This window comes from Oncorhynchus mykiss, chromosome 6 (genome assembly GCF_013265735.2).
Source record: "Oncorhynchus mykiss isolate Arlee chromosome 6, USDA_OmykA_1.1, whole genome shotgun sequence".
Lineage (NCBI taxonomy): Eukaryota > Metazoa > Chordata > Actinopteri > Salmoniformes > Salmonidae > Oncorhynchus > Oncorhynchus mykiss.
Window position 1 is genome coordinate 2,347,073 of NC_048570.1, and position 13,561 is coordinate 2,360,633.

The following is a 13,561-nucleotide window of genomic DNA, read 5'->3' on the forward strand; positions in this document are numbered from 1 at the left end:
AATGTCAGTTTGTGGTAAAATAATCAAGATGAGCGTTCCCATGCTCTTAGCAGGTTACCATCAGACGCCTGAGTCTAGGTCTGGAGTCAGAGTAGATCCTAACCTGGGTTTGATGTAGTGAGTCTATAGGTCTGGAGTCAGAGTAGACCCTAACCTGGGTTTGATGTATTGAGTCTATAGGTCTGGATTCAGAGTAGATCCTAACCTGGGTTTGATGTAGTGAGTCTATAGGTCTGGATTCAGAGTAGATCCTAACCTGGGTTTGATGTAGTGAGTCTATAGGTCTGGATTCAGAGTAGATCCTAACCTGGGTTTGATGTAGTGAGTCTATAGGTCTGGATTCAGAGTAGATCCTAACCTGGGTTTGATGTAGTGAGTCTATAGGTCTGGAGTCAGAGTAGATCCTAACCTGGGTTTGATGTAGTGAGTCTATAGGTCTGGATTCAAAGTAGATCCTAACCTGGGTTTGATGTAGTGAGTCTAGCTACTAGCAATGGAACACCAGTCATGGAGGGAATACTGGGGTCTCGAGTGACAGGAGCTTCCGTGTTTCAACAACCTCAAGGAAGCCTGTGGATGTTTCAGGGCTCGACGCACAGTATGTCAGTGCCCTGAAATATAAGCAGATGTCGAGCACACACCCTCTCTCTCTCTCTCTCTCTCACTCTCTCTTTTTCTCTCTCCCTCTCTCCTTCCCTCCCGTCTCTCCTCCTAGATTTTTGACAGGATATTCTTCACATGCTTCAATCCACCATAGAACCATCCGAGAACCGACTCATCTAGGTCCCAAGTGCTGGTTGCAGGATCAGCCGGTCCCTCCAAACTACTTCATGCTACCACTGGAAACAAACAATTCTCTGTTTATTAGCCACATGCTACCACTGGAAACAAACGATTCTCTATTTATTAGCCACATGCTACCACTGGAAACAAACGATTCTCTATTTATTAGCCACATGCTACCACTGGAAACAAACGATTCTCTATTTATTAGTCACATGCTACCACTGGAAACAAACAATTCTCTATTTATTAGCCACATGCTACCACTGGAAACAAACAATTCTCTATTTATTAGTCACATGCTACCACTGGAAACAAACGATTCTCTATTTATTAGAAACATGCTACCACCGGAAACAAACGACTCTATTTATTAGCCACATGCTACCAATGGAAACAAATGATTCTTTATTTATTAGCCACATGCTACCACTGGAAACAAACAATTCTTTATTTATTAGCCACATGCTATCACTGGAAACAAACGATTCTCTGTTTATTAGCCACATGCTACCACTGGAAACAAACAATTCTTTACTGTACTATGTGCTATTATTAGCATGATGGCTTCTGAAGCATGCAGCGTGTTTGAATTCCATTTGTTATCAAGTTTTGTGAAACAATCAACACCAGGTCATTATGACGAAAACTGCTTTGCCAAGAGATCTTTCAGACTCAAACCTGAATTCGTAGCACTTTTCGAAATGCCCATTAGCCCCCTGTTAATGGGTGGGATCCAGGTTCACAGTGAGTGAAAGGGATCCAGGTTCACAGTGAGTGAATGGGATCCTGGTTCAGTGTGAGTGAATGGGATCCTGGTTCAGTGTGAGTGAATGGGATCCTGGTTCAGTGTAATTGAATGGGATCCTGGTTCAGTGTGAGTGAATGGGATCCTGGTTCACAGTGAGTGAATGGGATCCTGGTTCACAGTGAGTGAATGGGATCCTGGTTCACAGTGGGTGAATGGGATCCTGGTTCACAGTGAGTGAATGGGATCCTGGCTCAGTGTGAGTGAATGGGATCCTGGTTCAGTGTGAGTGAATGGAATCCTGGTTCACAGTGAGTAGATGGGATCCTGGCTCAGTGTGAGTGAATGGGATCCTGGTTCACAGTGAGTAGATGGGATCCTGGTTCAGTGTGAGTGAATGGGATCCTGGTTCACAGTGAGTAGATGGGATCCTGGTTCAGTGTGAGTGAATGGGATCCTGGTTCACAGTGAGTGAATGGGATCCTGGTTCACAGTGAGTGAATGGGATCCTGGTTCACAGTGAGTGAATGGGATCCTGGTTCACAGTGAGTGAATGGGATCCTGGTTCACAGTGAGTGAATGGGATCCTGGTTCACAGTGAGTGAATGGGATCCTGGCTCACAGTGAGTGAATGGGATCCTGGTTCACAGTGAGTGAATCGGATCCTGGTTCACAGTGAGTGAATGGGATCCTGGTTCACAGTGAGTGAATGGGAATCTGGTTCACAGTGAGTGAATGGGATTCTGGTTCACAGTGAGTGAATGGGATCCTGGTTCACGGTGAGTGAATGGGATCCTGGTTCACAGTGAGTGAATGGGATCCTGGCTCAGTGTGAGTGGATGGGATCCTGGCTCAGTGTGAGTGAATGGGATCCTGGCTCAGTGTGAGTGAATGGGATCTTGGCTCAGTGTGAGTGGATGGGATCCTGGTTCAGTGTGAGTGAATGGGATCCTGGTTCAGTGTGAGTGAATGGGATCCTGGCTCAGTGTGAGTGGATGGGATCCTGGTTCACAGTTAGTGAATGGGATCCTGGCTCAGTGTGAGTGAATGGGATCCTGGCTCAGTGTGAGTGAATGGGATCCTGGTTCACAGTGAGTGAATGGGATCCTGGCTCAGTGTGAGTGAATGGGATCCTGGTTCACAGTGAGTGAATGGGATCCTGGCTCCGTGTGAGTGAATGGGATCCTGGCTCCATGTGAGTGAATGGGATCCTGGCTGAACGGGATCCACTCACACTGAGCCAGGATCCCATTCACTCACACTGAGCCAGGATCCCACCCACTCACACTGAGCCAGGATCCCATTCACTCACTGTGAACCAGGATCCCATTCACTCACCGTGAACCAGGATCCCATTCACTCACCGTGAACCAGGATCCCATTCACTCACACTGAACCAGGATCCCATTCACTCACACTGAACCAGGGTCCCATTCACTCACACTGATCCAGGATCCCATTCACTCACTGTGAACCAGGATCCCATTCACTCACTGTGAACCAGGATCCCATTCACTCACTGTGAGCCAGGATCCCATTCACTCACTGTGAACAAGGATCCCATTCACTCACTGTGAACCAGGATCCCATTCACTTACTGCGAACCAGGATCCAGGATCCCATTCACTCACACTGAACCAGGTTCAATTCCCGCAGGGATCACATGCTAAAAATGTATGCAGTCCCTGTCCTGTAAGTTGCTTTGGATATAAGTGTCTGCTCAATGGCATATATTGTTAAATGTTATCATCAATAATCATTATTGTTAAAAGGATTTTGAAAACAGTAATTTGCTGAAGAGTTAGTTGCCCCTGTTTGAGGATAGAACTGATCAAGCACTGCTGCCCACAATACTGATGTAGCAGCACTGAGCCAGGATCCCATCCACTCACACTGAGCCAGGATCTCATTCACTCACACTGAGCCAGGATCCCATTCACTCACACTGAGCCAGGATCCCATTCACTCACACTGAGCCAGGATCCCATCCACTCACACTGAGCCAGGATCCCATTCACTCACACTGAGCCAGGATCCCATCCACTCACACTGAGCCAGGATCCCATTCACTCACACTGAACCAGGATCCCATTCACTCACTGTGAACCAAGGATCCCATCCACTCACACTGAGCCAGGATCCCATTAACTCACACTGAGCCAGGATCCCATTAACTCACACTGAGCCAGGATCCCATTCACTCAATGTGAACCAGGATCCCATTCATTCACACTGAACCAGGATCCCATTCACTCACTGTGAACCAGGATCCCATTCACTCAATGTGAACCAGGATCCCATTCACTCACTGTGAACCAGGATCCCATTCACTCACTGTGAACCAGGATCCCATTCACTCACTGTGAGCCAGGATCCCATTCACTCACACTGAGCCAGGATCCCATTCACTCACACTGAGCCAGGATCCCATTCACTCACTGTGAACCAGGATCCTGGCTCAGTGTGAGTGGATGGGATCCTTGGTTCACAGTGAGTGAATGGGATCCTGGCTCAGTGTGAGTGAATGGGATCCTGGCTCACTGTGAGTGAATGGGATCCTGGTTCAGTGTGAGTGAATGGGATCCTGGCTCAGTGTGAGTGGATGGGATCCTGGCTCAGTGTGAGTGAATGGGATCCTGGCTCAGTGTGAGTGGATGGGATCCTGGCTCAGTGCTGCTACATCAGTATTGTGGGCAGCAGTGCTTGATCAGTTCTATCCTCAAACAGGGGCAACTAACTCTTCAGCAAATTACTGTTTTCAAAATCCTTTTAACAATAATGATTATTGATGATAACATTTAACAATATATGCCATTGAGCAGACACTTATATCCAAAGCAACTTACAGGACAGGGACTGCATACATTTTTAGCATGTGATCCCTGCGGGAATTGAACCTACGACTTCGGTGTTACCACCGCCACACTTGTGCCAACTGAGCTACACAGGAGAATGACAATGAAGGCCTACATGTATACAAGACAGTAAGCAGAGACCTCTCAGCCTAGCGTCTTCTAAAGCAGTGTACCTGTAGAGTGCACGGTGTTCCACAAATATTACGATGAGAGATCCACTCCGTAGTCTATACATCTGCATATTTAAGTGGTAATCTGGTCCCAATTGAAGAAAACTGTATTCAAGTAAACAGAAAGCAAAGATGAGCAGCTGGCGCCATCTGCTGATTTGGTACGTTCTCAATATTTGACTCTTGGTAGATGTAAAACGTTCTCAATATTTGACTCTCTTGGCAGGTGTAAAACGTTCTCAATATTTGACTCTCTTGGTAGATGTAAAACGTTCTCAATATTTGACTCTCTTGGCAGGTGTAAAACGTTCTCAATATTTGACTCTCTTGGTAGGTGTTAAACATTCTCAGTATTTGACTCTTGGTAGATGTAAAACGTTCTCAATATTTGACTCTCTTGGTAGATGTAAAACGTTCTCAATATTTGACTCTCTTGGTAGGTGTAAAACCTTCTCAATATTTGACTCTCTTGGTAGGTGTAAAACGTTCTCAATATTTGACTCTCTTGGTAGGTGTAAAACGTTCTCAATATTTGACTCTCTTGGTAGGTGTAAAACGTTCTCAATATTTGACTCTCTTGGTAGATGTAAAACGTTCTCAATATTTGACTCTCTTGGTAGGTGTAAAATGTTCTCAATATTTGACTCTCTTGGTAGGTGTAAAACGTTCAATATTTGACTCTCTTGGTAGATGTAAAACGTTCTCAATATTTGACTCTCTTGGCAGGTGTAAAACATTCTCAATATTTGACTCTCTTGGTAGATGTAAAACGTTCTCAATATTTGACTCTCTTGGTAGGTGTAAAACGTTCTCAATATTTGACTCTCTTGGTAGGTGTAAAATGTTCTCAATATTTGACTCTCTTGGTAGGTGTAAAACGTTCTCAATATTTGACTCTCTTGGTAGGTGTAAAACGTTCTCAATATTTGACTCTCTTGGTAGGTGTTAAACGTTCTCAATATTTGACTCTCTTGGTAGATGTAAAACGTTCTCAATATTTGACTCTCTTGGTAGGTGTAAAACGTTCTCAATATTTGACTCTCTTGGCAGGTGTAAAACGTTCTCAATATTTGACTCTCTTGGTAGGTGTAAAATGTTCTCAATATTTGACTCTCTTGGTAGGTGTAAAACCTTCTCAATATTTGACTCTCTTGGTAGATGTAAAACGTTCTCAATATTTGACTCTTGGTAGGTTTTAAACATTCTCAGTATTTGAATATTTTGGTAGGTGTAAAATGTTCTCAATATTTGACTCTTGGTAGGTGTAAAACGTTCTCAATATTTGACTCTCTTGGTAGGTGTAAAACGTTCTCAATATTTGACTCTCTTGGTAGATGTAAAATGTGTAATAATGTTTACTCCGTCAGCTTTGGGACAAATGGCGGAGGTGCGTGTGAACACTCAAATGGAGGGCCAAGGGAAAGGGGGTGATTTAGGATTCAGTCACACACACAAACTAGTGTCATGAAATGCATGCACCAGGAACAGGGTACACTGACTTATCAGATAAATATCAGCAAGCTAGGCTAGCTGTGAGCATCAAGCTAGCCTAGTTATGTGCAGCAAGCTAGGCTAGCTGTGAGCAACAAACTAGCCTAGCTAGGTGCAGCAAGCTAGACTAGCTATGTGCAGCAAGCTAGGCCAGCTATGTGCAGAAAAATGGCTAGCTAGCTGCTTGGCTAAACACAGAAAGTCAGCGCACTGTTCTCTGATTGCAAAAAAAAATGGATCTGTCTAGTCACAAGACTTTAGCTAAATATTTGACATGTTATTTCTTGACAATATGAGAGGTTTTAAAACTATATCGTTCAGATCAAACAAACTTTTTTTTCTAAAACTCCTGAAGACCGTGGAGTCTCATCTTATGTATTACAGGGCTGGGGAGGCCCGGGGCCGCCCGGGGAGGCCCGGGGAGGCCCAGAGACCTCACAATATGATATTATCATGAAACTTAGGTGCCGATACGATACACACTGAGTGTACAAAACATTAGGAACACCTTCCTAATATTGAGTTGCCCCCGCTTTTCCCCTCAGAACAGCCTCAATTCGTCAGGGCATGGACCTCAACAAGGTGTCTAAAGCGTTCCACAGGGATGCTGGCCCCATGTTGACTCTACAAGGTGTCTACAGCGTTCCACAGGGATGCTGGCCCCATGTTGACTCTACAAGGTGTCTACAGCGTTCCACAGGGATGCTGGCCCCATGTTGACTCTACAAGGTGTCTACAGCGTTCCACAGGGATGCTGGCCCCATGTTGACTCTACAAGGTGTCTACAGCGTTCCACAGGGATGCTGGCCCCATGTTGACTCTACAAGGTGTCTACAGCGTTCCACAGGGATGCTGGCCCCATGTTGACTCTACAAGGTGTCTAAAGCGTTCCACAGGGATGCTGGCCCACGTTGACTTCAATACTTCCCACAGTTGTGTCCAGTCGGCTGGATGTCCTTTTGTTGGTGGACAATTCTTGATACACACGTGAACGTGAAAAACCAAGCAGCGCTGCAGTTCTTGACACAAATCGGTGCTTCTGGCACCAATTACCGTACTCTATTCAAAGGCACTTAAATATTTTATCTTGCCCGGTTCGAGCCCAGGCTCTGTCGCAGCCGGGCCGAAAGCGGCGGCTGCGCAGCGGCGCACAATTGGCCTAGCGTCGTCCGGGTTAGGGAGGGTTTGTCCGGCAGGGATATCCTTGTCTCATCGCGCACTACGCATGGCTCTCGACCTTCGCCTCTCCCGAGTCTGTGTGGGAGCTGTAGAAATGAGACAAGACAGTAACTACCAGCAATTGGATACAACGAAAATTGGGGAGAAGAAAGGGTGTAAAATAAAAATATATATAAAACAATATTTTGTCTTGCCCATTCACCCTCTGAACGGCACACGTACACAATCCATGTCTCCATTGTCTCAAGGCTTAAAAATCCTTCTTCAACCCGTCTCCTCCCCTTCATCTACACTGATTGAAGTGGATTTAACAGGTGACATCAATAAGCGATCATAGCTTTCCCCTGGATTCCCCCAGCCAGTCTACAGTTATGGGAAAAGAGCAAGTGTTCTTCATGTTTTGTACAGTCAGTGTATATTGTGATTCTTACGATTCCATATTGTATTGCGATTCGATCCTGTGATTTTATTGCAATTTGATGTTCCAAACATATTGCTCACCATATGACCCCCCCCCCCCCCCGACCCCCCCATCACTATTATGCATCTGAACTGGGCTTAGCAGTACATGCCTGCCCTAACTGTCAATTTGCCAGGGTTAGAGGTGTCAAGGCCCTTTCTATGACTAACCTGGAACATGACCGTCGTCTGGCCGGCGGAACCGTCCTGCTCCAGGTGTAGAGATCTTCTCAGGTGGCGCACTGGGCTTCTTCTCCTCGGGATGAAACGTATGTTCAGTTAGGAATATTCACAACACACAGACCTTTATTTCTGCTTTACCTCAAGCTTTCAGACACAGACCGACAGGACTGCATACCTTGGTGTCCACCTCACTGTCAGAGTTTGCTGCCAGATGTGGACGACAACATTTCCTTTAATTTGGGCATTTTGCTGGGAAACATAGAAGGGCGTCAACATTACAGTAGCATATTAAGTACAACACTGCCACCAAGTGGCCACAATGTACATCATGTACAGTACCAGTCAACAGTTTGGACACACCTACTCATTCAAGGGTTTTTCTTTATTTTGTATTATGTTCTACGTTGTAGAATAATAGTGAAGACAACAAAACTATGAAATAACACACATGGAATCATGTAGTAACCAAAAAAGTGTTAAACAAATCCCCAAAATATTTTTGATTTGATATTCTTCAAAGTATCCAACCTTTGCCTTGATGACAGCTTTGCACACTCTTGGCATTCTCTCAACCAGCTTCATGAGGTAGTCACCTGGAATGCATTTCAATTAACAGGTGTGCCTTGTTAAAAGTTCATTTGTATAATTTCTTTCCTTCGTAATGCATTTGATCCAATCAGTTGTGTTGTGACAAGGTATGAGGTGGTATACAGAAGAAAGCCCTATTTGGTAAAATACCAAGTCCATATTATGGCAAGAACAGCTCAAATAAGCAAAGAGAAATGACAGTCCATCATTACTTTAAGACATGAAGGTCAGTCAATGCGGAAAATTGCAAGAACTTTGAAAGTTTCTTTAAGTTCAGTCGCAAAAACCATCACGCTCTATGATGAAACTGGCTCTCATGAGGACCGCCTCTGCTGCAGAGCAATAGGGAACTCAGACTGGGGCAAAAGTTCACCTTCCTACAGGACAACAACCCTAAACACACATCCAAGACAACGCAGGAGTTACTTGGGGACAAGTCTGAATGAGTGGCCAGCCAGAGCCCGGACTTGAACCCGATCGAACATCGAAGAGATTCAACGGCGGTTGGCATCCAATGTTCATTGTTCATTACGAAAGCTGAAGAACAGGTACTTTCCCGCAGGAAACTGAACTGCTGGAGGTCAGGGTCAGTAGTTGTAGACAAACTCATAGAAAACAGAAAGGAACACAAACCGGTGCCGACAGAGATGGCCGCCTCGCTTCGCGTTCTCATCCATATATTTATTTATTTTACCTTTATTTAACTAGGCAAGTCAGTTAAGAACAAATTCTAATTTACAATGACGGCCTAGGAACAGTGGGTTAACTCCCTTGTTCAGGGGCAGAACAATAGATTGGGGGTTTGAACTTGCAACCTTCCGGTTACTAGTCCAACTCTCTAACCATGCCTCCCCATGTACACATTCTTATTCACTCCTTTACACTTGTGTGTATAGGGTAGTTGTTGTGAAATTGTTCGATTACTCGTTAGATGTTACTGCACGGTCGGAAGTAGAAGCACAAGCATTTCGCTACACTAGCATTAACATCTGCTAACATCTGCTCACGCTCTTAGATTATATTTATGTAACATTTAGACCCTTAAGTCTTCCTCGGGCATCCATATCCCTGGTGGGGGGTGGAAGGTCCTACACATAGGGGCAGTACTCAGTGACATCACTTCCTGAAACACGTAAAAAAAGATTATATATAGCATAGTTTCACAATATTATCATTCAATGTATCAAAATATATGATCATACACAGGGAATGTGATCAATTTACAGTTGAAGTCGGAAGTTTACATACACTTAGGTTGGTGTCATTAAAACTCATTTTTCACCCCCTCCACAAATGATGTACACCTTAGCCAATGATGAATCGAGTCATGCTTCTTCAGTAGTGGAATAAAGACAATTAGCACTTGAATGTTGTATATAAATGCTGTGTGCAAATACTGGAGTGATCTATTATTATTATAGAATTGTTCATAGACCAATTTTTGACGCTGCATTCACGTGTAAAGGCTGCAAGTACACCGAAATTAAGTCGAACTGAACGTAGACGGAAGGAAGTCTTTGTATAGTTGTCTTTTCAACTACCTGAAAAATACATATTTTCAACTTTTACTTTCGACCGAAATAACATCGAATAACATTTTGTTAGGTGGGAAAGCATTAGCTTTGGTGAGGGGGAGCTAATGCAAGTCTTTAAAATCTCTGTCATGGTTCCTCACAGAAGTGTAGCTCAGAACTACAGTACTGCTACACTTCACCCCCATTTGACCTCCACCCTGTAGAGACAGATCACAGTCATGTCACCATTGTGACCAACTTGGGCTTCAAAACCTGAGTCTCCTGCTATTCACATGACTGTTGCCCACTGAGCTAAAGACAGTCTTCAGCACTGCAGGCAAGGGACACTCATCATCGTCATCATCATCATTCATAGCTCCGAACCACCAGTCATACGAGTGTCTGCTAAATTGAATATTGTTGCGACCTCATTCTGGAATTCTTGGCGTAGCGGTTAATTAAGGTGTTGGCTTGACAGTTGCTGGACCTGGGACGAGTCAGTGGAGGCTATTGAGGGAAGGAGGACGGCTCATAATAATGTCTGGAACGGAGCTAATGGAATGGCATCAAACACCTGGAAACCATGGAAACCATGTGTTTGATGTATTTGATACCGTTCCACTGATTCCACTGGATCCACTCCAGCCATTATCACCAGCCCGTCCTCTACAATTAAGTGCCTGCCAACCTCCTGTGGTACTAGCCCCAGTGGGGCTACCCCCTGAATTTGCTGTAATAGTTTTCTAAGAGAAAAAATATAACCACATTATGTTAATTTCCTTATAATAGTTCAACACAATGCATAGATACATTTCATATAAATAATCTATTTCTTTGCAGTGGTGCAAAGTACTTAAGTAAAAATACTTGAAAGAACCACTTAAGGAGTTTACTTTACTATCTATATTTTTTGACAATTTACTTTTACTTCACTACATTCCTAAAGAAAATAAAGTACTTTTTACAACATACATTTCCCTGACACCCATAAGTACTAGTTACATTTTGAATGCTGAGCAGGACAGGAACATGGTCCAATTAACACACTAATCAAGAGAACATCCCAAAATGCATCTGCCTCTGATCTGGCAGAGTAGACTCACTAAACACAAATGCTTCGTTTGTAAATTATGTCTGAGTGTTGGAGTGTGCCTCTGGTTATCCATTCATTAAAAAAAAAAAAAATGGTACCGTCTCGTTTGCGTAATATAAGGAATTTGAAATGATTCATGCTTTTACCTTTGATACTTAATATTTTAGAAATTAAATTTACTTTCGATACTGAAAAATCAAATCAAATGTTATTTGTCACATACACATGTTTAGCAGATGTTATTGCCGGTGTAGCGAAAATATCAAATACTTTTTTACTTTTACTCAAGTAATATTTTAATGGCTGACTTTCACATTTACTTGAGTCATTCTCTATTAAAGTATGACAACTGGGTACTTTTTCCACCCTGATAATTTGATATTATGGTTTGGCCAAGTCCGTCGACATCAGAAAAAAATAAAAATAATCAGAGGCCTAATAGAACTACAATTCCCATGTATATCTGCAGGCAGTGCGCATGTGCGCCTGGTCCATTTCCTGGTCCGACCTTCTCATATAAATACGCAGGGTTACAAGACAAGAGTTCGTCAGAAAATACGAACCCAATGATTCCTATATGTCCAGTGGTCTCCTTCACCTATGGTGAGTTAACGTTAATAAAAACGATTAAATTAGGTAACAAGACTTAACAATTAATAATTTATAACATTTACGAGGAAAGCTGGGGGTGGGTTTGTCGGTGTGTCCTTGAAGTGCTCTTTCTGCCTGTTTTAACGCCTCTGCAGTGTACTGTATGCGGGGGTCTTGCTTCAAACAGTAGCTAGCTACCTAACCCACCGTTCACCCTCGATGTATCTTTGTCCCCTTTCTGCAGTGCCCAGCCGGCTTGGTGAAGATGCCAAAATGGCTACCGGCAACTACTTTGGATTTACCCACGGTGGTGCTGCACAGTACAGGTAGGATATGACTCCTTGGAATTGGAAATATGCGATCCATCACTGCGGGAACCCAATTTTAAAGGACGGTCGGTGCTATCAGGGATCCTAGGGACCTTCACTACCTTTAACCCTAACCTAGCCAATAAAAAAATATATATACACTTCAATGGGGGGGAGGGCACACGTCCCAAGGATCCCGGACCTTTAAAGGATTCCCCAAAGGAAGTTGCGGCCTCCACTTTGCCGTAATATCCTGTCCTCGTTGGGAAATGCACGTTTTGGTTCCACCTCCGATTTAATTTGAAGGTTACTTATACATATTCAATAATTGGTTGTGGGAAATTAAGCATGGAGTTAATAATCAATCAAATTGTATAAAGCCCTTTTTTATATATATATATATATATAAGCAAAGAGAAATATATATATATTTTTACATCAGCTGATGTCACAGTGCTGTACAGACACCCAGCCTAAAACCCCAAACAGTAAGCAATGTAGAAGCATGGTGGCTAGGAATAAACATCAACAAATGGGGCACTGACAGCTGTCAGTGTAGCTAGCATGGTAACATTAGCAAACTAGCTATCTTGCTAACCATATCTAATTTAGCTAACTAGCTAATCAAATTCAAGTTTATTTGTCACATGCGCCGAACACAACAGGTGTAGTAGACCTTATAGTGAAATGCTTACTAACCAATAGTGATTTTCAAGTTTTAAAAAAAAGGTATTAGGTGAACAACATAAGTAAAGAAATAAAAACAGTGAAAAATAACAGTAGGGAGGCTATAATGTTATCTGTTGCTGTTAAAAAAAATTGACAAGATTAGGTTCTGGAGCTGGATTTGTTAAGTCTCTTTTTGGTAAAACGTCGTCACCGATGGAAACTACCGGCGTATCTTTTGAATTTGCCATCTATATTTATCTCAAGTTTTGTCATCTTCCATAAATTGGCAAATCTGCCAGTTTATGCTTGATCCAAAAATAGGGTCAGGGGCTTCGTCTGGAGGGGGTGAGCGGCGCATGCACAGGCCTAATTGATCTCCATACCCCACATTGTGTGACGGTGCAGCTCTGCTCTGTTAGCTCCACATTGACATGATTGGTTGATGGTAGGTGTGGGCGTCAGTTCCAGTATAAACACTCAACAGCTCTGCTCAGTATTCAGGACCTGACTTCTGTAGATACAGCAGAGCCTTCAACTTCGCAGCGGTTTCTGATTTAATAAACAATGGCTGGTAGGCGGTAACATTAAAATAAAACCCAGTCCTGAAACTAAATGCAGCTGGAAAAATAAAATACTTTTATTTTATTTAACTAGGCAAGTCGGTTAAGAACAAATTCTTATTTACAATGACGGCCTACCAAAAGACCTCCTGCGGGGAGTGCTGGGATAAAAAATTACTATATAAAACACGCATCATGACAAGACAGACAACACTACATAAAAAGAGACCTAAGATGGCAACACAGCATGGTGGCAACACAGCATGGTGGCAACACAGCATGGTGGCAACACAGCAACAGCACAAAGGGCAAGAAGGTAGAGACTACAATACGCAACGCAGCCACAACTGTCAGTGTCCATGATTGAGTC

At 43.4% G+C, this 13,561-nt stretch overlaps 1 protein-coding gene across 10 annotated transcripts in view; it reads left to right on the forward strand.

Moving 5' to 3' along the window:
• The first annotated feature begins 11,549 nt into the window (after window positions 1–11,549).
• The window catches only part of zfr (zinc finger RNA binding protein), a 50,640-nt gene continuing 48,628 nt past the window's right edge, over window positions 11,550–13,561 (forward strand). For all 10 annotated transcript variants that reach the window (XM_036979200.1, XM_036979203.1, XM_036979202.1 and 7 more), the window contains exons 1-2: window positions 11,550–11,666; window positions 11,899–11,980. In XM_036979200.1, coding sequence (XP_036835095.1) covers window positions 11,630–11,666; window positions 11,899–11,980 — 119 coding nt within the window. In that variant the 5' untranslated portion in view covers window positions 11,550–11,629. The remainder of the gene's footprint in view (window positions 11,667–11,898; window positions 11,981–13,561) is intronic.